Source organism: Lacerta agilis, chromosome 9 (genome assembly GCF_009819535.1).
Source record: "Lacerta agilis isolate rLacAgi1 chromosome 9, rLacAgi1.pri, whole genome shotgun sequence".
NCBI lineage: Eukaryota > Metazoa > Chordata > Lepidosauria > Squamata > Lacertidae > Lacerta > Lacerta agilis.
In genome coordinates, this window is record NC_046320.1 from 52,169,216 (window position 1) to 52,195,743 (window position 26,528).

Here is a 26,528-nt window from a genome sequence, read left to right on the forward strand (position 1 = left end):
GACCTAATAGGTATCTGAAGCCATTTGCACATAACAAAATATGTATTTTATCGAAGTAATTGTTGAACTGAAAAACAATTAAGAAGTATATTAATATTTTTCCTTTAATTTTTTGGGGGCCCCAAACTATATAGCTTGTTTAGGTTTTATGTAAATCCGACACTTGCCTGGTTCTAGGACCGTGTTGTTATTTCAGATATTTCAGGTATCTGAAGAAGTGTGCATGCACACGAAAGCTCATACCAAGAACAAACTCAGTTGGTCTCTAAGGTGCTACTGGAAAGAATTTCCTATTTTGTTTCGACTATGGCAGACCAACACGGCTACCCACCTGTAATTGTTATTTCAGGTATCGGAAGGTACTTTCGAAAAGGGGCTGGAGGGGGGGGGAATGCTGTCTGCTTTTAATGCTCTCCAAGAATCCTGAAAAGGTTGCTTTTCTGGTAGGTTGTGGTGTACCTTAATCCTCCTTAAGGCTCCTGCATGGCTTACTTTGAGAGGAAGTTAATATTTTGTGTTTTTTCACTTGCCCTCAGAGATAGGTAAGTTGATGTTCTCCAGATGTTGGGCTCGGTGAAAGGAGTGGGGGTGTTTACTTAAGCTATAGTCACAAAGCCCAACTCCCACTCCGTTAGTTTTCCCTAAACTTGTGCCACTGCTGCCAGCATTCAGCCTGCCACCTTATTCCCTCTGGAACCTTAACTCCCTGTTAACATTAGGTAGGTAGCAGTGTTGGACTGCCATAGTCAAAACAAAATAAAAAATAAAAAATTCCTTCCAGTAGCACCTTAGAGACCAACTAAATTTGTCTGAACAAAGACATTGGATTCTTATCTCATTATACATGACAGCCATCTCACTCCTTGCATTTTCCTGCAAGACCAATTGCAGTCATTAACAGTAGTCAACAGATTTTCCACACCTATCAGCTGTTCATCCATTCCCACCACCCTTCTGAGTAATACCCCTCCCCACTCTCTCATTATATATAAGGGTCTGATGACTTCTGTTCCAGTGTATCTGAAGAAGTGTGCATGCACACGAAAGCTCATACCAAGAACAAACTTAGTTGGTCTCTAAAGTGCTACTGGAAGGAATTTTTTTTATTTTTTATTTTGTTTTCCCTGTTAACATGGTAACCTTGGCGGTACAATTGCAGTACAAAGCCAGTCAGATGCAAATATTGTATCAGGTTGTGTTTGAGTAGACCTAAGTTGGCCATGCCCATCGACTTCAATGGATCTGCTCCGAGTTGGGCTTGAAATGACAATCACTCAATAGCAAATGTTTCACAGAATCATAGAGTTGGAAGGGACCTCGAGTGTCATCTAGTCCAATCCTCTTGCGGGTGGGTTGGAAACCCATCCCACATGTCACCCAGTGGTGTTGGGTGAAGCAAGAATCTGGTCATCTGGAGCTAGTTTCCCAATATATAAACATATTAAGATAGCAGTCCTCTGTGTTTACCTGGGAATATGTTCCACCGAACTCAGTGGGACTCATGAGTACCTTTGCATAGGATTCTACTGCTAGTTGTTGTTGTTTTTAAAGCAGAGTGTCTGTATTTGTCATTTGAAGAGTGAAAATGTAAACCACAGGGTACAGGCTGGGTCAGAAAGGTAGATATATGTATCTGGCATCTCCATGCTAGATCAGAGGTCAATGTTATTATTAATATTAATAATAACTAACTAAATAAACAAACAAAAGTTTTGTATGCTCCCCTTATGAAGATGGTAGCACCCTCTCAATGTGAAAATGCATCTTAGAGTGAGGGTTATGGCTTCACCAACCTGGTTATTCTGGACTGCAAGTCTCACTATCCCTGACCATTGGCTGTGCTCGCTGTGGCTATTGGGATTTGCATTCCAACATCATCTGGAGGACCTCAAGTTGAGGAAGGTTGGTCTACATTATGCACAGGAATTATCATTCTCTACAGCTGTAGATTGTCTTGTGTAAAAGTCTTCACACTATATATACTCTTTAAAAGCACCCCAGCCATTCCAAAATAAGATGTTTCATAAATGGCTTTTTGTTCCAATGTTTCCAATTGAAAAACTGTGGGGTGGGGGGAAAGGTCTGTGGGAAACCAAGCCCTCTCTGATCCTTCTGGGCCTTCACATCTCAATACCTTTCCCCCAGATGATTTAGAGCAGATCCTCCAGATGTCATTGGACTCTATGAGCCCTAGCCAGCTTGGTTAATGGTCATTGAAGATGTGAGTTGCAGTCCACCAAGAACTGGAGGGCCATAGGTACCCCACCCCCACTTTAGAGTTTCAGAGGCCACAGGTAGCACCTTAAATTGATCCCTGCAAAAAATTGTTTTCCTGAAGTATTAACCCTGAACTTGAATAATACTATCTATTTTGATTGCTCTGGTCAGCAGTCGGGCTGCCAAATTTGTACAGCGCTACTGCAAAATGAGGTACATGAAGTATACCCCCAAATGGCTAAGTGACTACTTTAAAAGTTCAAATTTGGTCCATAGGTTGCTAAATACACTCATTACTAGGGGATTCTGAAAATGGAACTTTTTGACTGAAATGCTTTGCTGATTTAAGTGGAATTAAGCCCTTTTGAATTCAGTGAAATATACTTACTGAATAAGTGTGCCTATGATTGCAGTGTTTGTTTCTAAGCATCAGATTCTGGAACATAAAGATGCCAACAGAACAGAGTAAGCTGGATAGCAAGTGGACCTGTGACAGATACTGTGCCTGTTTACACTCTTGAAGCATTGTAAATTGCCAGCTGCCTTTTCTGGTTTCATATTTGCTCCGGGTGGTTTTTTACACTGTCTTTAGGCAGGGGAAAGCTACCTTGAAATATCACGCTCACATGCATGGGGGCGAGGACTGATAAAGGCCAGTGTGGGCTTTGATGCAGGGGAAAGTGCATTGGGTGGGCCAGGAGGGCAGAAAAGAGCAGTCAGAATTTGGCCAACAGAAGCAGTCCTCAATCTGTGGGCCACTCTGGCAAAAGGCATGTGTTGGGGCCTCAAGCATGTTGCTCCTAATTTGGGGACTGACACTGCTCTGATGCTTGCACACTCAGCTTGAGCTATATTTTATTTCCATGGTGCACAACTGATCATGTTCCCTGTGTCATTTAGCCGGCGGTGGGTGGGAGTTCTATATAACTCAACACACAACAGCAGCTCTATATAATGCCAAAAAGTGTTTGCAGTTCAGGGCTCCTACACATGACCTGCGTATGGAGCATTCATTCTGATTTGCATGAGTGTTCATTCTGATTGGTTCATGGGGATGTTATAGGACATTAAACATCCTGATTTGTCTGCAGGTTGCTTTAAAAACTTCCCAAACTTTTCAGTGCATTTCCCCATCATATTCTTAACACAAAAAGTCAATTGATGGTTGCTATTTTTTAAAGTGGATTTGGTGGTCCAGGGCAACAAGGCGTTATAATCTGCTTTAATTGTGTGGACTTACAGTGGTACCTCTGGTTACGTACTGTACTTAATTCGTTCTGGAGGTCCGTTCTTAACCTGAAGCACCGCTTTAGCTAATGGGGCCTCCCACTGCCGCCACGCCGCTGCTGCCCGATTTCTGTTGTCATCCTGAAGCAAAGTTCTTAACCCGAGGTACTATTTCTGGGTTAGTGGAGTCTGTAACCTGAAGCATCTGTAACCAGAGGTACCACTGTACTGTATTTTTCCATCTATAAGACGCCCCCATGTATAAGACACCCCCTTTTTGCGGCAACAACCAATTGCCAGTCCACCCTCGGCACTATCCATGTATAAGACGCCCCCTAATTTTTGACATTTTAGGGAAAAAACCTAGCCTTATACATGGAAAAATACGGTAATTTCTACTATGTGCTGGACTCCCTCCTGCAAAATAGTGACTGTCTACTGCTGCTGCTCAAATATGCATGGCTGCACAGGCTTTCTAGATTGTACCCTTACTTACTGGACTTAAATAAATAGCATGATTCCTTTGCAGAGTTCAGTTCAGGGCAGGCTATAATCCTGTATAAGTATTCTGTTAACTTGCAGTTTATTGCTTTATACATTTTCAGATGCTAAAAACAGCTTTCATTACTCTGTTGTAACCAGCAGTAATATCAATGGCATCCGTTTGCTTGACTAGCCTTAGAATTAAACATGTAGGCTTTAAACTGGGTTTTTTTCCCCTATAGCCAGCCTGTTTACTGGTTTGGAGCCTTGCAGCCTGGTTTTATTGTTTGTCTCCCCCTTTTTCTTTCTTTCAGGGGAACGCTACTTACAAGGAGGGGTATCTCACGGAACTCCTAAGATGTTTCCCTTAAAGGATGCTGAGTTGGGAGCCTTTACCTTCTTTGCTTCTGCTCTTCCCAATGATGTTTGTGGAAGCAACGGCCTGCCCTTGACACCAAACTCCATAAAGATCCTGGGACGCTTTCAGATTCTTAAGACAATTACGCATCCTAGGCTCTGCCAGTATGTGGACATTTCCCGTGGAAAGCATGGTGAGTGTGCTTTCTTCCCCACCTCCCTGCCCCATAACGTTGGGGTGTGCATGTAGGAGTGTTACAGTAATTATTCTGTGCATGTGTTTCAGAGCATTAGACTTCAAAGCAGCCGTCAGCATTTTTTCCCCCCAAGAAGGCAGTTTGCTTTTCCCCAGACTGACTCTGTAGCAACATTTTTCAGGCTTGTCTCTATTGTTGCACATAACAGACACAGATGTATGCTGCTGTGCTGCAGGCCTTTGTTATCCTGTAGTTCAGATCACATTGATAATTTTTAGGTATTTCCTTTTCTTTTTCACACCCTGCTTATCTCTCTTTACTCCATCCCCCCCCTCCACCCTCTGTCCTTCGCATGCTTTTTTTTGGGGGGGGGGATCTTGAAAACTGCAGGCTTCTTTCAGTCCATTTGTTCCATAGGTTCCTGTAATTCATCAATCTGTCTTTCTTTTTATTTAATTCTTCAAATCTCTCTTTTGATGTTCAGAGTTTAAAAGAAATGTGCTCCACAGAAGGCGGCCTCGACAGTTCTCTCCCAGTCCTCACATTTTGGAACTTATCAGTGTGCCATATATCATGTTGAAGATGAAGTATGAGCTGTAATTTACTTATTCTGTTATTTCTGTTTGTATACTGCCCTTCATCCAAAGATCACAGGATGGTTTGCAACATAGAAATACAAAATAAGAACACAAAAACACATTTTAAAAATAAAAATAAACCCATAATCCCCTACCAAAAACACATTTTAAAAGGCTGTAGGATGTTAATCAGCCAAAGGCCTCGTTATAGAGAAATATGTTTGCATGATACGTTAAAATATGTAATGAAGGCACCAGGCGAGCCTCTCTGGAGAGTGCATTCCACAAACGGGGAGTAACTCAATCTCGTGTTGCCACCCTGTGGACCTCATGTGGAGGAGGCACACAGAAAAGGGCCTCAGGTGATGATCACAGGATCTGGGTCAGTTCATATGGGAAGAGGTGGTTCTTGACGTATTGTGGTCCATTTAAGACTTTCTAGGTCAAAAGTGGAGACATGGGTGGTGCTGTGGTCTAAACCACTGAACCTCTTGGGCTTGCCGATCAGAAGGTTGGCGGTTCGAATCCCTACGACGGAGTGAGCTCCCGTTGCTCGGTCCCAGCTCCTGCCAACCTAGCAGTTCAAAAGCACGCCAAAAAGTGCAAGTAGATAAATAGGTACCACTGTGGCAGGAAGGTAAATGGTTCGCCAGAAGTGGCTTAGTCATGCTGGCCACATGACCCGGAAAAAACTGTCTGCGGACAAACGCCGGCTCCCTCGGCCTGTAAAGCGAGATGAGCGTCACAACCCCAGAGTCATCTGCAACTGGACTTAACTGTCAGGGGTCCTTTTACCTTTTTAGATCAAAACTGGCACTTAGAATTGGGCCTGGAAACTTAATTGGCAGCTGGTGCAGTCAGACCAGGATTGGTGTAATATGTTCAAACCATCTTACCCAAGTGAGTGGCATGACTGCCAAATTCTGCACCGGCTAATATTTTCAAACTGTCTTCAGAGGCAACCCTACACATGTGTTGCAGTAATCTTACTTAGAGGTTACCAGAGTATAGATGACAAAAGTCAGGTTATCCTTATCCCGATAGGGGTACAGCTGAGTCCCTAGCCAAAACTGATGGAAGACACTCCACACCACCGAGGCCACCTGAGCGTCAAGCAACAGCAAAGGTTCCAGAAGCCCGACCAACCTATGTACCCACTCCTTCAGAGGGAGTGTAATGCCATCAAGAGCAGGCACCTCTTAGTGTATATCTCGTAGGCCACAGAATGTTTCAAGTCAATCATAGAATCGTAGAGTTGGAAGGGACTTTAACATGACTGAAAAAAGGAGGTTTCGGTTTGAGCTATGCCCATTTTGGCAAGCTATTTCCCTTGCAAAATGCCATCTCTCAAGTGCATCTTTTTAATCTTGCATATTCCTCCTGTGAGGAGAACTGCAATGCTATGTGTGCAGCCTGTCTCTGTATGTACACAGAGGGCTCCTTGAAAGATACATTGCCTTCCTCACAACTTGCCTGGCATGTTGCTCTGTGTGCTTCTTACAACCGGCTGTTCAGTTTTTCATTTGACTTGCATTTGTTCTATTTACATTTTTGATTTTCCCATTCTCATCCTGGATATCACATGTGACCTGTCCTTTAAAGGGCATTGTATTTTCCGAAAAATCTGACACATCACTTGGGAAAACAGGTGAACTAATATTAGTGTCCTGAATGAAGCAAAGATCACCAGTGTTGAAGCAATGATTCTTCAACATCAACTTCGTTGGACTTGTCACGTTGTGCGGATGCCTGATGATCGTCTTCCAAAGCAACTGCTCTATTCCAAACTTAAAAATGGAAAGCGTAATGCTGGTGGTTAACAAAAGAGGTTTAAAGTCTGTCTCAAGGCAAATCCAAAAAAATACAGTATAAACACCGACAACTGGGAAACACTGGCCTGCAAGCACTCCAGTTGGAGAACAGCCTTTACCAAAGGTGTCATGGACTTTGAAGACACTCAAACTCAGAACGCGAGGGAGAAACATGCTAAGTGGAAGGGACGCTTGGCAAATCCACACTGTGATCAACTCCCATCCGGGAACCAATGTCCCCACTGTGGAAGGACGTGTGGGTCCAGAATTGGCCCCCACAGTCACTTACGGACCCGTTGTTAAAACCGTGTTTATGGAAGACAGTCTTACTCGGCTACGAGTGATCAGCAAAGAATAAAAGTTAGTTCACAAGTCAGGGTTTTCCTGTCTTCTATAAACTGTTCCAAACTTATTGAATACAATCGTGCTTTCTTGGTATCTTGGCAGGGATGGAGGGTGATTGTTACACCAGGGATCAGTTTTATTACTTTCAAGTGAAGTTTCTTTCTTTTCTTTTACATGGTGAATTTTGTTTAACTGTAGCTTTTGCTGTATAGCTAAGCAGAATGTTTGGCAAAGTAGAGGAGAGGCTTCAAATTGTAAATCTTTTTTTAAAGGAGAGGTGGTTGTACGTAGAATGGCAATATTCTTGCAGCTATACAAGAATAATGTATTATGATGCAGCTCAGAGAGGAAAATCCAAAAATAGTCTTAGCTGGCGGGGCATTTTATAACAAAATTAGTGCAGCAGAATGGATGTGCCTGTCACGATCTCTTTTTATTTGTTTGAATTTCCATGGAATTCAAATTGTAATGTCATAAAATACAATACAAGAAATAAAAGAAGCACTATAAATGCATTTAAAAACCAATGTGGATATTTAATGGGATGGATATACCATCCTCAACCAAAATCCACAGACCACCCAAATGAAGCTCAGGGAGCACAGTTTAGGAAATCCTGCCTTAAAAATGCAGTTATCGGGAACAATGTTGTGAATTACCAAGATTTTGCTAGCTGCCACATCATCATGTTCAGGGTAACTCTTCCCCATGCTCATCCATGCACCTCGGTTGTGGATAATAATAAGGCAATCGATACTCCTATGTGAATGGAGTTGGTGAGGGCAGGAGAGGTTTCAGCATGAGGCACTGTTTTCCTTCAGTTGATCTCTGAATTCCTATTCCTTTTTTAATAATAATAATAATAATAATAATAATAATAATACTTAATAATTTATTATTTATACCCCGCCCATCTGGTTGGGTTTCCCCAGCCACTCTTGGTGGCTTCCAACAAAATACAGTAGTCCATCAAACATTAAAAGCTTCCATAAACAGGGCTGCTTTCAGGTGTCTTCTAAAAGTCTGGTAGTTGTTGTTCTCTTTGACATCTGGTGGAAGGGCGTTCCACAGGGCGGGTGCCACAACTGAGAAGGCCCTCTGCCTGGTTCCCTGTAACTTGGCTTCTTGCAGTGAGGGAACCACCAGAAGGCCCTTGGCGCTGGACCTCAGTGTCTGGGCTGAACAATGGGGGTGGAGATGCTCCTTCAGGTATACTGGACAGAGGCCATTTAGGGCTTTAAAGGTCAGCACCAACACTTTGAATTGTGCTTGGAAAAGTACTGGGAGCCAATGTAGGTCTTTCAGGACCAGTGTTATATGGTCTCGGCGGCTGCTCCCAGTTGCCAGTTTAGCTGCTACATTCTGGATTAGTTGTAGTTTCCGAGTTACCTTCAAAGGTAGTCCCACATAGAGCACATTGCAGTAGTCCAAGTGAGAGATAACCAGAGCATGCACCACTCTGGCGAGACAGTCCATTCCTAAATAACACAGTTTATATATTTCAGTTGTTTAAAAGAGAAATCTTACTGGGTTGGGAGAGGTGGTACTTGTGGTGGGTGAGCTGCGAAATCCAAAGCCCTACCAAGCTGGTGCCCAGTAGGGCACTAGGTGGAGTGGGCGGGGCAGGTTTTTTCTTGACCCCCTTCCATTGGCTGTCTTGAAGTATTCTTTAAATAATGTATTCCCTCTCATTTGATCCAGCCCCATCTTAAGCCTCCCCCTATCCACTCCCAACATACTAGTGAAATGCCACCCCCCCCCCATTTTGACGTCTCTACCATCAGTGCACCGATGTCAGAGGAGCAATGGCAATGGACCTTTCCAGGACTGGCACACGATTCTTCTAAGCATGGGCATTCAAAATGATGACCTCTTGGGGACCTGCAACTGAAATACTGTATTTTTCCATGTATAAGACGCCCCCTATTTTGGGGGACTCAAATTTAAGAAAATGGGGAGAGATGGCTCCATGTATAAGACAACCCACACTTTTTAGCATAATTTTTAAAGAAAAAAACCTAGTCTTATACACGGAAAAGTACGGTACTTTCTCACATTAAAAAAAAAAGTGAATTGCAAACTAAGCTTTATGTGGGGGAAATGGTGTTGTTTGTAAATGTACAAAGGGAGCGAGTGCTATGCCTTAAAATTTGCTCTCCTTCACAGTAAAGTTCCCTTTCAAAAACAATGGTCTATCTCCTCAATGTGGTAGATAAAAGAAATGGAGAAAATAACAAGGGAGTAGGTTAACACATATGTACTCTTAGCAACTGAAACAATTTGTATATTTTGCTATTATACTAGCCCTGTTCAAAAAACAATGGTACCCACTTACCTATTTTTTCTTTCTTGTCTTCCTTCACTTACACAAAAAAACTTGGTAGTTTTGAGAGTAGCTAATATAATACTAGAAGTTTCTAATACATTTCCAAATGCATTTAGAAAAAGTAGAAAATCGGAAGTACTGACCGTAAAACTGACAAAGAAACTTTCAAAAATGGCAATAGTTGCTAAAAAAAATATCTTAATTACCTTTTTCAAAAATGACCCAAGGCAACATGCAGAAATATAAAATGTATACAATATTCAGAGTTTATAACCAAAACAATAATAACAAAACCTTTACCATGCTAAAAGCACACACTCCATAAAAATTGCCAAATAAGAAACTGGTGGAATACAACCAAAAACAAAACAAAACAAAACTATTAATCAGTAAAAAACAGCCCATCACAGAAAATTTCTATTTACTCTATCCCCCCCCCACCATGATTGTTGATGTAAAATGAGGGGGGGGGGGAATGCTCCTATGTTCTCTACACTGAAATTACTCTAGACAGTTGTTGGCTGCAAATAATTGCCATCTACTTGTTAATTTGGTTATATTCTGTGTAACGTATACTCAGTATGATTTTCTATTCCCCTAAAATAAGTAGACATCCTCTTTGTATTACGAGATGCAGCATTACCATAATATGGTTTTAATTTCAGTGGGATGCAAGAGTGAAAGTGTTTTTGTGCCTGTGTGCACTGAGATACTAAATCTGTCTCTCTGTGTATATTTTTCATCAGAGAGGCTAGTGGTTGTTGCGGAACACTGTGGAAAGAGTCTGGAAGATTTGCTTCGAGACAGGAAACCAGTGAGGTATGGTATCAAGAAAAACATTGCAAGGAAACATGCAAACTGAAAGGTTTATCTACTTTAAGTTACAAAGTCCAGATGCACTTTTTCTTTTAAAACGTTAACTACCTTTGCAGGTCTAACAGTTTCAAAGCTGACATCTTCCAGTACTTTATCCTTCTGGCAGCCAGATAAACACATGCTTAGGATGAAGCATATATTTACTTCTTCACAAAAGTTTTACGATTTTACGATGAAAGTACTAGAACCTGCCAGCCATTTCTTCCAATATGCTTTGCTTGTGTTTTAAGTTATGTTTCAGATAAGGAGTTTTTGGGGTTTTTTAAAGCCAACCTGAAACTTATTGAGGAATTGTGTGTACATGACAGTCCTTGTGCATTAGTTGTGCAGGATTTTAAGCTTCTAAATGATGAATGTTAGTTTCATTTCTATATGAAAAGAAAATGAAAGTATATATCTTGATGTTTCCCTGCAGTTTCTGTATTGCTATATGATGTAAAGTGCAACATTACGTTCAGGACATTCGATATTGCTGTGTAATGTAAAATGCAGAACAGAGATTACAACATTATTTTCTTCCAGCTGACAAAGGGAGTACATTCTATCCAGGTGAGGGGATCAGGAAGCCTCAGCCCATACCTCCGCTCATCGCAGAATATAGCATAGCAACCCTGTCTGCTTCTGGCCTTAGGCTGGTAGCATAGCACAGTATCCCTGTTGATATGACACATATAGATATATGATTGTGTGGATACAGGAAGTGCCTTCTGCTTCCTGTTTGCACAGTGATCTGAAGCTGTAAATGGAGCCTACAAACTGTTTGCACATAAAGTCTGCATAGATGGAGCTGCTTTGCATAATTTGCACCCTCTTCAAGGTACAGTTTGTGCCTGTGTACATTTTTAGAATATTTAGGGAATGGGGCCAGATTTTGGCACAGGAATAGTGCTTAGTATGATTTCCTGTGAGAACACTGCATCCCTAGGATCAGGCTCTTACAGTGGTGTCTCCATTTTGATAAATATGAAAATAGGGGGGGGGGGAGAGAGAGAGAGAGAGAGAGAGAGAGAGACTTGGAGTGCACTAGCCAAAGACTATAAGAAGGAAAAACAAACAAACAAAAAACAGTTGATACATATGCAGTAAAACCATGATCAAATCTACCAAAATTTCTTATTGCAGAGAATAAAAACTAATTTTCAAATAAAGTGTGCAAATTAGATCTCAGAGTCCCCTTTGCACTCACCCCATAAATGAGACCAAACTTGTGCTGTGATTGAATTCTCCAGCCTTGGCCTTACCTTAGTGTTCCATTTCACTAGTGTTGAATTTAGATTCTTTCCTACCGATTTATTTAGCTGGATTGAAGACTTGAAGGGCAATTTAACACATTTTGAAATGGATTGGAAATAATGTATCTCAGAAATTATTTTAACACCAGGTCATTAAGTGCCAGCTCCTGCAGAATAAACGCCAATTGTTCACATGGCTATAGAGCAGAAACTGAGAGTGCTTCTCTCTGAGTCCTGCCATTTGTGCATGGCATATGGATGGAGTGAGCTGTAAATTTATCTTCATAGCATGTTGACAGATGTTGGTGTATAGAGTATACCCAATGAGAGGGCGCATGTTTATTCAGTGGAGATCAGAGATAGTATAGCAGATTACTCAACAATTAATAGCTTGCTGTGATTGAAGACTTCTAACCCCTTGTCACCAAAGATCGTAGACCCCACATTTCCTAATGGTATGTTAAAACTAGGATATTCCTTTCCATAATTTACATCCTGTGCCTTCAAAATTAATTTATGTTCTCAGGTGATTTAGAAGGGAATAAGGGACAAAAGTGGGATAGGGACACGGGTGGCGCTGTGGGTTAAACCACAGAGCCTAGAGCTTGCTGATCAGAAGGTCAGTGGTTCGAATCCCCGGGTGAGCTCCTGTTGCTCGGTCCGAGCTCCTGCCCACCTAGCAGTTCGAAAGCACGTCTAAAGTGCAAGTAGATAAATAGGTACTGCTCGGGCGGGAAGGTAAACTGCGTTTCCGTGCGCTGCTCTGGTTCGTCAGAAGTGGCTTAGTCATGCTGGCCACATGACCCGAAAGCTGTCTCGGCCAGTAACGCGAGATGAGCACCACAACCCCAGAGTCGGACACGGCTGGACCTAATGGTCAGGGGTCCCTTTACCTTTAAAGGAACAAAAGCACAATAATAAATTGAGGGGATTTTGTCAATTAAGTAGTATTTAAATCTTGCCAAATAAAATAAGAACCCAGTAAAATAACAATAAAAATCAGTATTTTAAACTTTCAAAGCATTTCACAAACTTGTTTCACTGCTTTTTTGTAATTCTAGCAACCCTGTAATATAAGTCAGTATTGTTTTCTCCTTTTTCTGGGTGAAGGGGTGTTGAAGCTGAGAGACAGTGGCAGAAGCAACATTTGAACTGGGGATTTGTAGCTTTGTCACTTACCTGGGAGTAAGCTCTGTTGAACTTCATAGAACTTGCTTCTTAGTTTCATAAATGAGGTTTTGCTTTTAGGCACTGAGTTATGTCAGCTCTTGGGGATGCTACTAAGTCCAAGAATAATGTTTTGGCCCAACCTATATCAAAATGTTGTACTGTCTGTCTAAAGTATCTCCAAAGTGAATTTAATGTTAGCAGTTCCCCTTCATATTTTTTCCTGAAGCATTATTTGAATGTCCAGTCCTTAATTCCCCCCTTGCCCAGTAAGGGAAAAGACTGAAAGCTATCTTAAGAGAATGCCCAGCCAGTGGCAATTTTTTTATGGAAGCATAATTTCTTTTTAAAAAAATTTAAAGCCCAAATCAGAAAAGAAATGTGCCTCTCTCAAGGCTTTTTTGTGTGTATTTCTCAAGCCAGCATATGCAGCAAAATTTCTCAAGCCAGCATATGCAGCAAAAAGTTCATACTATGCAAAAGAGAAGCTGTTTCACGTCAGGGATACTTTCACTGAGACCAACTGAAACATTTCCCATTGCTTTTCAGTTAATTAAAATGGACATCTTTTTGTTTCTGTCATAGGACCTTTCAATAGCCAGAAATAATTTAAGAAAGAGCAATTCCCAGTTATGCTATTCAATCCATCTCCGTCAATTAGCTTTGTGGGGAATTATTTGGGGTCCCCCCCACTTGTTTTGATTGTATTAGCTCATGATAGGAGAACAGGTTTTGTACCCAAAGTTGATATGCATGCTATTGCAATTAATTTCACAAACTGTTATGGAATGGGAGAAGCTGTCCTTATGGTTTATAGATTAATTCTTCTTGCACTTGCCAGGAAATAAGTCCTTTGCACCTGTACCACAAGCTGATGTCAAGTCAGCAGGAAATCTTCTATTAGGCTGTTGCTGAAACTGAAGATATACCATGGGTGGACGGTCCATCTTTCCATGCATATTGCAAAACAGCAGGCTGTACAGCTGTCTGATAGTTATTTGCAGTTAATCTTATGAAGTCATGCATCATTATACACATTACATATGAGGTAACGTTTGCATAGGTGTTTCTGCAGTTCTGTTTTTGCGTCCACAAGAACCGTCCTCCTTCCCCCCCTTTTCCATAAGGTGGTGATGTTCCACCAGGATACTACTTAAGAAGAGCTTATCAGAATTTCCAGCTCCAAAGTTAGATATCTGAAATAGTTACACTATATTTGGCTTCTCTTGTAACTCAGTCAGGAAGCTAAACATTCCACGGAAACATTGCAGCACACTTTTCTGTTATGATCTCTGTGTATCCCCAGATGGATACATTTTGGATAATGGAAACCTTTTGTTAAACGTAATGATCTTCAAAGCCTCTTGAGAGTATATTATTACCTCTGCCATACTTTCTCGGCAATCTTGTTGAAATAACCTGGGCAACAGTATAGGTATAGTTGTAGAAGGTGAAATGTTAGCAAAACACTCAGCCCCACGAACACTGGGAAACCACTTCTCAGTAGGTGTCAGGATCTAAAACTTTTGGTTTAGAATAAAAAACTTCAAGAATTAGACCAGGGGTAGGCAACCTAAGGCCCGGGGGCCAGGTGCGGCCCGATCCCCTTCTCAATCCGGCCCGCAGACGGTCCGGGAATCAGCGTGTTTTTACATGTGTCCTTTTATTTAAAATGCCTCTCTGGGTTATTTGTGGGGCATAGGAATTCGGTCATTCCTCCCCAAATATATATATATATATATATATAGCCCAGCCCACCACATGGTCTGAGGGATGGTGGACTGGTCCACGGCTGAAAAAGATGGCTGAACCCTTGAATTAGACCAAGGCAGTAATCCTATGCGTGCTTACAAGAGAGTAAGCCCCAGAGAGCACGGTGGGTAAGCATGGATTGCATTTAACAATAAATCATGGACAGCTTGCTTTTTCTGGCTGCAACTCAAATGAACTTATGGCGCATGTGAACTGATAGGATTCCTGATATTACTATGGCCTCTTAAATTTGTTTGTTGGAGAGGGGTTATCGGTATCTTAGTCTGCAAGTTTTTTGTTATATATTTTGTGTTCTCATTTCGTATTTTTATGTTGTGAACCTCCTTGCGATCTTTGAATGGAAGGCAGTATACAAATTTCATGAATACAATACAAGAATAAAAAATAAATGACTGCAGTTGTAATTGCATTTTGCAAAAGTTTGTGGTTTGAGAAATTTTTCCCGCCTGGATATTGACTCTAAATCTGACTCTGGAATTTAAATATTGGAACAACAACTCGATATCAATAAAACTGCAGTATACAATCTTGGAAAAGTGTGCTATGTTTGTAGCCTGCCACTAGAACTGCAATCTTGTTCATAAGAGTAATTGCCATATATGTCTGTCTGTGTATATAGCAAAAGATTATCATTTAACATTTATTTGTTCATAGTACAAGCAAATAGCCAAACTGGGTTCTTCATTCTAATTAGAATATTGGTTTCAATTGAAATTCAACAGCCTTATTAAGTTCTATCTAGTGTCATGCAACACAACCCTGTTTCTGTTTACTCAGACGTCTCACTAGGCTCCATGAGGCTTGCTTTCTAGTAAGTTTGTCAAAGATTGTAGCCTTGGTGGTTTTACAACTTTGTAAATTGCCTGCCTTTTAATTCCAGTTATTCTAGTCAGAGGTGCAGAGTCCTAAAATTTACCTTTTAAAGCTGTTCGTTGAGAAATGTTTTCTTCTGAGCACTGAAAGTAAGCACACACGCCATTCTGTTATTATTTTTTCACATTATACTTTAAAATGCCCCGCTTTTCTTTTTGAAGCCTTTTGCAATCTTACAATCACAAAAGCCAACAGATGGAGTATGTAGACATTTAGATGGCTTTTGGCACCTGCATTATGCATTTTGAATTGTTCCGAATTAGTGAGCAGAGTGGTCGTAGTATGTCTTCAATAAAATATAGTTGTCATATGTTTCAGAGGTTATGGTTTTGAAAAATTACCAGTGAACCATCAGAGAGATACAGAGGTATAATATGTTATACATAGACCCTTTGATCGGAAGCAGACTCTGTCTGCAGCTGTTTACTAGCTTGGTGGAAAACATGATCCGACTCGGATGAGTAGGTTTTATTTGCTCTTATTAAACTATTGTCTACTCTATGTATTAGATGTCTTTGTTCCATCCTCCGCTATAAATGCATTACCGTTTGTGTTGTGTTCCAAAATCAAACGGGAGGTAGGCTTTATGTGAAAAAGGTTCTCCAAAGGGTAAACATGTAGCTTATAAAAAAATAAAATAAGATGAGGAAAGGGGTAAGAGGAAGGCAAATGCTTCCCAGCAACTGAACACTCATATGATTCCAATTCAGAAGCAGCCATTGATACAGCTTCAAGGGTTGTGTGTGTGGTGCTTTCATTTGGAACACTGAAGAGGCCTTTGGCCCTCTAAATGATGTTGAGTCTTCAGGTCCGCGGTTGACCCATAACCATTGGCTACACTGACTGGTGCTGATGGGAGCTGGACTCCAGAAACATCTTGAGAGTGACAGGTTCTCCAGCTCTGTTTTAACTAATGAGATGAATATGTTTAGGTTGGATTAGGAGATTGGAGTCTGTGGAAAGTGAGCTCGTTTTGAGTAAAATCAGGTTGTGGGGGTGACACAGATGAGTAGTTATTTCTAAGATAATTCTTTTGAAAATACTGAATATGTGTCTCAGTAAAAGAAGGTTTAAGGAGGAAGGAGCATGGCTCAAAACGCTGGGTTATAATACCTTTCTGAAACACCTTTCTGGTACTAATTATTATGTTTTTATTCTTACAATATAAACATGATTTAAGTGTTGCTGCTACGGATGTAGAAAAGTGCAACCAGTCTGAGCAAATAAGCCAAAGAGCGAGAGAATATTAAAATAATGGAAAAGTATGGAAGTAGGTAATCAAGAAACTTTTTTTTAAAACAAAAAACCAAAACCAAACACAACTATTTGTCACAACCAAGTATAACAACATATATATAGTTGGGTATTTATGTTTATTTCCATTTTAATCTTTTCCCAGTAATTCATTTCCAAAATAGCATTTATTGGTGTGAACTCATGAAACAAAAGAAATCCATTAGTCATGTCTTGTTTATGCACTATCCAGTACTGCTTTTCTTAATTAGTTTGGATTTTTAGTAAATATAAAATGGGAGCTGAAGCTGGTATGCAAAGCAATTCAATCTATGATGTATCAATAAACATTATCACTTCCTCTGAGCCATCCTGGAGGTCATGTAAAATAATTTTGTTTTCCTGAACCAGGATTTTCATGCCCAAACCTGAGCCAGCTAACAAGTTTTGTGACTAGGATCTGAAACCACAGTTTTAAGCTGGTTTACAAAACATGCAGTAAGCCTCTGAATGCCAGTTACTGGGAATCAAAGGTATATAGAGAGTTGCTGTTAGGCTCATTCTTCCTGAATACTCATTTCCATCTCTCCCTACCCCCCAATAAAAAGCAGCATTCTGAGTCCCCTATCTTTTCAGTCCTCATTGATTTAGGGGATATTTTTTCGGTATTTCTGAAAATATTGGGGTTCCCGCACACCTGTTGATACTACCCTCTGTTTGTGGGCCGTTTTGCTTATACTTGTATAAGGATCCTGACTCAGAGAATGAGTTTGCTGTTGAAATATGTGATGGTGATTCTTCAGAGCCTTGGCAAACCTCTTGGAAGGCTGTTGTGCCATGAAAATGGAAGCGAGCTTGATGTTGAATGCTGAGCAGATAGGAAACAAAAGCAAGCAGATCTCGACCCCAGCTGGCCTGCTGCACACTTGGAAGCTGAAGCCACTGTGTGGAATTCAAACTACAGTTATGTATCACAAACCATGATTTCACATCGCATCTGAGACCAGCCATTATGTCCTTTACCATAAAGGACATCATTAATTTCTTCATAGTGGAGAGGAATTAGGATAATTTGCAGCATGTTCATTTGCAAACATTGATCCAAATGATTTTGCTCACATCTTCACATACACTTCTGTAGCATCCCTGATCAGCTAACTACTTTTACTTGAATACAGATGTCTTCTTTGCTTGTTTGCAAAAGCTTTTAGTCTAGGCATAGGCAAACTTGGCCCTCCACATGTTTTTGGACTACAACTCCCATCATCCCTGGCTAACAGGACCAGTGGTCAGGGATGATGGGAGTTGTAGTCCCAAAACATCTGGAGGGCCGAGTTTGCCTATGCCTGTTTTAGTCCCTAAACAGACTATCTTTCAAGTAATGCTTACTTGGTGCCTTGCACTACTTTTCCTGTGTCTTGGAAGTTTCTGAAATAAATGGCCTTGTTCAAAAGTAATACTTGCCTAGCATTTAGAGCAGGGCTAGGCAAAGTGGTACCTTCCAGATGTTGCTGAACTATAACTCTGTTGACCATGGGCCATGCTGGCTGGGATTGGTAGGAATTTGAGTCCAACAACATCTGGAAGGCACTGTATCAGTGAACCCCCACTTTAGAGTTTGGAAAATCATCTGTTCCCTCACATACACAACCCCCCTTCTAAAGTTCAGCATTCCTTGCCACTTTAAGTGAGCCCGAGAATGTTCCTAAATATGCTTTGAGAACCAGTTTAAGAGTGCCTCAGGTTGGGGTGTAAATGTTTGCACTATTGCCAATCCAAGAAAGGGCAGGGAGGAAATGGAGGTTTTCCACAACATAAAAATCAGTTTAAGAACAGCCAAAAAGATCACATTGCAAAGACCTTCCTTAATAATAATTATTCTTTTTTTTAAGTTTACAGCCAGTGAAAGGAAGAGGAGCCTGTTAGATCTCACCAGGCAGGAGAGCTCCCCATTTAGAAAGTCCTGTTCCTAGTTTCTGCCACCATATTTGATCTATAAGGCCATTTGCCCCTTGGCCACCTGTCACTCACCTGACTTAATATCAGGTGCCTTGAGTGTGTTTTGATTCCCCCCCCCCCTTTTGCAACTGTGGCTTGCATTTGCCACTGTTGTTACCACATGTCAAGCGATGCTGCTGGGGTCAGATCCATGCTTGAGCTTCCAGTTGGAGCTCTTAACTGAATCCAGTGTCTGCTGAAAGCATTTGGCGCCAGATTTACAGAGTGTCAAATGCAAGCCATGTTTGTAAAGCGACGTTTGCTGGATTTAACTTCAATTCACTGTTTTGGCAGGGTGTCAGATCCACCTGATATGATAAATAGATGCTTAGAAGGCTTACAATAAGGAATGCACCTACTTTCTTCCATGCTCACACACAGACGTGCACATAACATTCCCTTGGGCGCGAATCACTTTTCCATTTCTCCATCAGCATTTGCTTGCTTGGGAGCTGATCAGAGCAACTCTGCCGCTGAGAGCTTGATATATGTGTGTCCGTGTGCATATGTCTGGGAAAGGAACTGCAAGCTCCCCCTTTGCCATATTTCTTTTATCTCTTTTTGGTAACAGATAATGTGCTGCTTCTGTGCTTTGACCAGAACTCTTAACTTCTGATTGTGACTGTCTGATGTCTTGCAGTGCTACCCATACAGATACAACTTTGATGGTCATTCTCTGCAATTCTTTCTCTCCCCTACCTCCCAACCAATATTTCTGTGCGTTTGACAGATAGGGCCTTTGGAGTAGGGGACAACGGGAAGGGAAGGGCTGAATAACTGAATAATTGAGATACTGTGAAAGATCAGATAGGAGAAAGATGGAGGTTGGTTTTGCCAAAGGAACTGGTGCTAGGCTTTTGAACTGGGCTTTATAATAGTGAGAAAATCCATTATCTCCTCTTTGAAATTGGTTTTTGTTTTGTTTTTTCCTACTGAAGTCCTACGCTAGATGTTCCTCTTCTCCTTTTCATTTTACTATGCATATCAAATTGAATTTGGCTTGTTAAAAAGAGGGGGGGAGGACATAAAGTATTTTAATAAGTTTCTACTCAATTATTGTCATCTGTTGAAATGGTGTGTTGAAACCCAGTGCATAATCCTGGTGGCCTGCCATGTCAGCATTTTTTTATGGCTTTACATTTTATTAAATCAATATATTCCTTTTGGCCGTGCTATCAAGGAGGAGGCTGTAAGACAGATTTTGTGATTTGCACAAACTTAAGCTGGAAAACAGTACACTGTGCAATAATATTTATATTTTTAAGGAAAGAAAAATAATGATGAAATTAATTAGTAATTTCCTGTCAGGAACTCTTTAGGGGGGAATACATCGAGAGGATAATGGTAATAATATGAATGACTTGGTTTTTTAAAAGAATTGCAGCTGAAAAAGCACAAAGAAACCCAAAGACTTGCTTCCAAATATTTTAAATATCTGAAAGTGGCTCTAGAGGGCAATTTGTATTCTCCAAAGATCTTTACTCTCCTGCATGAAAAAGGTGTGGGTTTTTGGTAACAGTTCTTGATAAATATCATTGTTGGTTTTAATTGGAAGATTGTATTACTTCTGTGGTTGTTGGTTTTGTACAAAGCATGATTAGGATCCAAAGGGCTGTGAGCCAAACGTCTTCCACAATTTCATATGTGCAAGAGTTGATGCAGGAAACTTACCTTAATGTTAAGCAATGGAACGAATAATTACCATGTTCGATCATTAAGCTTGTGTATAAAAATTGGACCAAAATCTATTTGTGAACCTCAGTTTTCCTTTCATGAGCTTGTCTGTATTAATTACATTTAAATAGAAATTTTAAATTACTGTAGCTCAGAAGTAGGCCTCGGGGTCAATCCTTGACAACTCTAGTTAAGACTTATTATGAAGGTCCCCCAACTAAAACCCTGGATAGCAACTGCAAGTCATCGCCAGCAGTACCAAGCTAGATGGATCAGTGGTCTCTCTCAGTATATAAGGCAGCTTCTTCATGCGCCATTGCCACCCATCCATGGAAGCAGGGATGGGGATGTATTTTGGAGCAATGGATGCAACTGCTACCTTTGTACAGTACGCTTTCAACCACACAAAAGTTCCACTCCTTACCCACGAATCATAATAACTGTTGGTGGATTTATCATCCGTGAATTTGCTCAATCCTAATTTTATCTATCCTAGTTTTTTTAATTTTCACCCCACTTTATCCCCTGCCATCTCCATTAATTGTTTTTTAAAGGGCTATTTAGCACAAAATAACAAAGGAATATGTGGCATCTTGAAAGGCTATCAAAGGTTATGTCATAATAAAATTTGCTGTTGCAAGGCTCTTGGTTCTTTTTGCTGCAAAAGTCTCAGGTTCAATCCCTGGCATCTCTAACGAGGGCTTGGGAGAAGAAAAATAAAATAAAACCCCACAATTTTCTCAGTGTAAGCAGTAATGAGGCAGATGCACCAGTGCTCTGACTCATATAAGATCCTCATCAAATTCCTTTCACAATTTCCAAATGCTATAAAATATAAGACCATAAAAAGATTTCTTCTGGATCTGACCAAAGACCTATTCAGCCCAGCATCCTGATCTCTCAGTCGCAAGCCAGTTTCTTGTGGGAAGCCTGCAAGCAGAACCTGAGCCCAAGAGGATTCTCCCAATTTTTGACGGCCAGCAACAAATCGGAAACAGGAGAATATATACAAAAGGCATCAAATTCTATATGAATGGTCTAAAAGCTTTTTTTTTTAAAAAAAAAAAAAAACCATCAAGATGAAAATGAATGTGAAAGACCTGAAAAAACAAAAAAGGTACCGGTATTTGCCTAGCTCCGAAATTGACACCCATGTTTCAAATCTACATTGTGATGCCTTAAAATCTGGCTTTAGTGCGAGTTGTGAAAATGAATAGGTCTGGTAGTCAGTTGCGGCTGCGTGCAAATGAAGTGAGAGTCTACAGTCTGGGAGTGTTTTATTCCATAATATATATATATATATTAACCACAGTCTCCTTGATAAAGCATTCTATTTATGATGGCTAATAAAAATATTGAGGAAAACTCTGCAGTGTTTGCTTGTGGTATGTAATCGAATCAGGATGGGGTACATAACAGCTAGGCTAACCCTAAAGAATGTGCACTTAATAGAAGAACTCGTGTTTTATTATCAGTGTGTTCATCAGTGGCAGAAGCTGCTGAAGCCTTAAGGTCAGGCAGAGCGTCTCTGCTGAACTGTGCAAAGTGTTCCGTTCTGATAATTTCTGCAACCTGAAAAGCAGATTATTGTGTGCTGGATATGATAATGGTCTTCCTTACCAGACTTCCTTTCACTGGAAGAGATACAGCTTCTTTATTTTTTATGAACATCTTCTGCAGACTCAAAGATACTTGCATTATGTAGTATTCCACTCACTCCTGCAGCTGGTTATATTTTGAAAAACCTCTTTTCCCACACCAAGTAGATGGAATCCTTTGTTTAAAATGGATCTGTTTCATAACAGTGAATGAACAGACTACCATGCCACTACTAAAGGAGAGTCACACCTGAAAAACTTGGCAGAATCAAACAGAGAAAATAATGCACCTATCTTTTTAATTTGCCACCTTGTTTATCATCAAAACATTAATTCATCTATAAATAGAAATTGTTTTGAAATGAAAGCCATGGTCCAACAGGAGCCTGCATTCCGCCCCAAGGTGCTGGAGGTTGGACACATAGCTGGCCAGCTCTATATTACACAGTTTATTCCTGATTTAACAAGGTTTCACCCTTGTGAATTTCCAGCTTAAAATTCTGTTTGGATGCACTTTGGGTTTGGCCTTGGTTTAGCCATAAAGCTGGAAACAATCCGAAGAATAGATAAACACACAAGTGAGAAAGCTGTGCTTGTCTCTACAGCCATTTCCACAGCCAAACCCAACAAGTGGTTCAAGAGAAGGAGAGAAAAGTGAACGCAAAGTTCTGGCTGTGTACGCTTGTCCCTCTCGCACACACCCATTTTTTTGGAAACTGGTCAGAAAAAGTACAGTATTTGTTATTTATTTATCTAACAGAATTAGTATACTTCTTAATCATCCATTACCTCTAAACGGTCTGCACCGAACCATAAAAATACTGAACACTCAATCCCAAGGTCAGATTCTTATGAGGTAAGTGTAAGGTCCCTTTCTTGTCTCTTGGTTAGGAATGGGGCAGAAATTTGATTTAGGTCACATTTACCTAATCTGCGGGCTCTGAAATTGTATGCAAACCAAAACGGAGCAATCCCTTGAAATTCCCGCTTCTCTGAACTTTGCAATGCAGTTCTCAGCCCTCGTGATGTGTACAAAAAATGCATATGCTAGTGTAAATTGTTAATAAAGGTGCATATGTCTGTGAGAATAACATACCCCAAAAATTGCTTTGCAAAATAATGTGTGTATTAGGCAAAACTGTGTGTGTATGTATTATAACTCCACATTAAAATATTGGTGGATTTTCATCAGGACTTAAAAAAAAAACACCCACACCCAAAAACGATGTGGAAATCTGGGGAATTGAATTTAAGAATGGGGAAATGAGAAATGGAGAGATTTGTTCATCCTTCCTTGTAGCCCCTGCCACTCTTAATGGGCTTCTATTTGTGTGCACTGAGAGGAAAAATGTGGGCTAACCATTGGTATGAATTTCGAATGGTCAGAAGCATTAGGGATTCATTTAGCATTTCAGACTAAAAGCATTTTCTGAAGAGCTGAGGGTCCCTGTTAAAGATGATGAAAGCAAATTATATCCCTGCTGCTTCATTATGTAAATTTGGAGGATGGTGTTTTTTTTAAAAAAAAATCTATCTCCTGACCACCAGCTGCATCCAACATCACCAGCTTAGATTTTTCTTACGAGTTCAGTCTGTATTAGTATTGTCTTGGGGATGGAAGGAGAGGATGGTCGTTTTCTTTAGTGTGTTCATCCAGCGGGCGTAATTATGAACTCTGAGGGGGATAATTAAAAAGTCCACATTTTTTAAGTACTTGCATCCAGCAAAGCGCCCATTGATGTATATGGGGCATTTTGTTCCAGAAGTAGTATGACTCTGCAGACATTTCTGCATTCAATTAGGTTTGTTTCATGTTTTGGAGTCTTGTGCAAACAAAAACAGTTAGACACATTTTTAAAAAAGGAAACTTCAGAGTCGTCCTGTCTGCTTATGTCATCCCATATTTTCCTCACAGTAATTACTGATAGAATTCTAAACTTAAGTATTCACAGGGAGCGGAATAGTATAAAAATGATGGTTTCTATCCCTCAGTTTGCAGAGGTATTAGGATGCATTAATTTTCACCTGTCCAGTGAGGTCTTTGTTGCAAACCTAAGAGAGGTGGTCATATTGCCTTCCTCACAGCACAAGGAGATCCTCATATAATCTGTTCATTGCATGCTTTACTTTAATAGTTAATACAATGGTTACAATTTAAACTGGGGGAGTATAGAGTTGGCTCTGTATAGGGTTTAGCATTTAATCCTGAATTTCTGCTTTGGATGCTCTGACTTTTATAGTGCAAAGATAATCAGAGGAGGCCCTCTAGTGTTTCAGTAAATTACAGCTTCTCACATTCACATTTTTCTGATTCTCCACTCTGCAAATTGAACTAAAAAATCCAGTGGATTTAAGACTCCTGGGCCATATGACCCAACACCTACACTTAACTGTGTTTTGTTAAATATAACTCAGGCTGCAGTCCCATTTATACTTACTTGGGCTTAAGCTACATTGAACTTCTAAGAAGAAACATACAGTATAGGATTATACTGTGAGTGGCAGTCCAACTGATATTTTTAATTTGGGTAAGTGGGCCAGGAGAGCAAGTTAACCTAATATTTACCTACAGATAAATAAATATCAAAATATGCAAATGTTGTATGCATTTGATTTGAAAAAAACCATTTTTGTGCTCTTATTGATATGTTCTTTAAGCTGAGGATTGTATTGCAACATATGCAGAAGTGCAAGAACTGAAGAATATGTTCTGATCTGTGTATTAGTCTGGGAAGTACGAACCAGATCTGTTCACTTACAGATGCCGACCAAACGAAATCATTGTGCATCTCTAGCTCTAACTAGTTTCACTTCTGATACTGATGCCTGCAGGAAGTTTCCAGGCCTGTGAGAATCCTTCATATGGTTGGCCTCCTATGACACATCTTCTTAAAGGATATGAAACTTGTTTGAACCTATAAACAGAACCTTTCTCTTGTGAACCCAGCTGTGAACCCAGCGAACTCTCCATTAGGCTTTTATTATTCCGTCTACCTCTATCCTGTCTGCTTAATTTGGCTAGTAACCTTTGATTGTGTGGGGAGAATGATGCGTGGCTAAGATCAGCTGAAAATATTGCTTCAGGCCAAAATAACCGAAACAAGCTATTTTCTTACTATTTCACTGCAGCCCTTTTAGGATTTCATGTATCGCCTATGAAGTGCTACAGGGCTTGCAGTATATGAACAAGCATGGAATAGTCCACCGTGCACTTTCACCTCACAACATCCTCATGGATCAAGAGGTAAGGCTAGAAGATTTTGTTTTTGCTGTCAGTCCGCATCCTTTCTCAACATCAATGTAATAAAAACTTCGTTTGAAATGTTTTTGAAAGATACCTCTCTTATAAAAGCAACATTTTGCATTTAAATGCAAGGTAAATTCTTACTGTATATTCTGGCGTATAAGACTACTTTTTAATCCAGGAAAATCTTCTCAAAAGTTGGGGGTCGTCTTATACGCCGGGTGGAGAATCTGCGGTCGAGTATATCTCAAACTCTATATTTTAACTGGGAAAGTTGGGGGTCGTCTTATATGCCGGAAAATATGGTACTTTCATATTTTGCACAGTTTTGTGTATATGGCGCTCTTCCCCCACATAAATGGAAGATGCACGTCTACCTTTATCTAAAATGGAACACCTTTCCTAGACACGAATGCAGTGACCTCATTTGGATGTCATGAACCATTGTTTATTATGACGGTAACAAAACTAGGTGAAATTCAGTTTTGCTTAGCAGATCATCTAAATCCAGATTCATGGTTTTGCTCTTCCAGACAAACTCTAGCCATAAACCATCATGCAAACCTTAGTTGTTTTGCTGAAACTGTTTTATTGCTGCTAATATAATATTTTTAGATGTTTTAGCATTTTAAAGATTTGTGGTTTTATGGTTTGTAATTATGCAGTGAATGAATTTTATGTTTGTAATACTTTGTGGGTCTTCTCGAGAGATTTAATCTCTGGAAGTTGGCTTACAAATTCTGGAATAAATACACACATAAATAAATGGGAATATAATTATCCAGGCTTCCTGAAAAAATATTTTGATTTCACAAATTTGAGACTGCCTTTCACACGTATCCTAGCGTTCAACAGAAATAAATGTCTTCAGCTACACAGCTGGGAAACTTTGTTGAGAACAACAGCTCTTACGTTTTCATCTTAGAAGGTTTTTTTTAAAAAAAAAATCTTCTGCATTCGACATAAATGCTTTGTCTACAAATGTTGACAATGGGGTAGAGGGAAAGCTGAAGCAAGACTGAGCAGTGTTCTGAAATACCATACTTAGGTCCAGTTTGCACTTAACACTGAGGTACACCACACTTATTAAAAGCAAAGAAACGTGCTGGTTCCTGAACCAAAGATTGCAGCTGTAGAGCTCCTCCTATGGTTCTGCACTATCCAGAGCTAAGCCATGGTCTGTCTTAGTGCTACATCCTAACTTGATTTTGTGGTTTGCCTGTAGCTTTGGATATAATGCTTAGCCAGTGGCGGGGAACATTGGGTCCAGGAGCTGAGGTCCGCTTATCTGGACCGAGACATACCATAAGCCCAGGTTT

At 40.3% G+C, this 26,528-nt stretch overlaps 1 protein-coding gene across 2 annotated transcripts in view; it reads left to right on the forward strand.

The window, feature by feature from the left end:
* TBCK (TBC1 domain containing kinase) overlaps window positions 1–26,528 on the forward strand; it is an 84,662-nt gene that overhangs the window by 390 nt on the left and 57,744 nt on the right. The window contains exons 1-4 of one of the 2 annotated variants that reach the window (XM_033160323.1): window positions 1,803–1,902; window positions 4,242–4,478; window positions 10,288–10,360; window positions 25,095–25,209. In XM_033160323.1, coding sequence (XP_033016214.1) covers window positions 4,286–4,478; window positions 10,288–10,360; window positions 25,095–25,209 — 381 coding nt within the window. In that variant the 5' untranslated portion in view covers window positions 1,803–1,902; window positions 4,242–4,285. Of the gene's footprint in view, window positions 1–1,802; window positions 1,903–4,241; window positions 4,479–10,287; window positions 10,361–25,094; window positions 25,210–26,528 lie in introns of those variants that run through there. The other variant, XM_033160322.1, reaches the window with a different exon arrangement.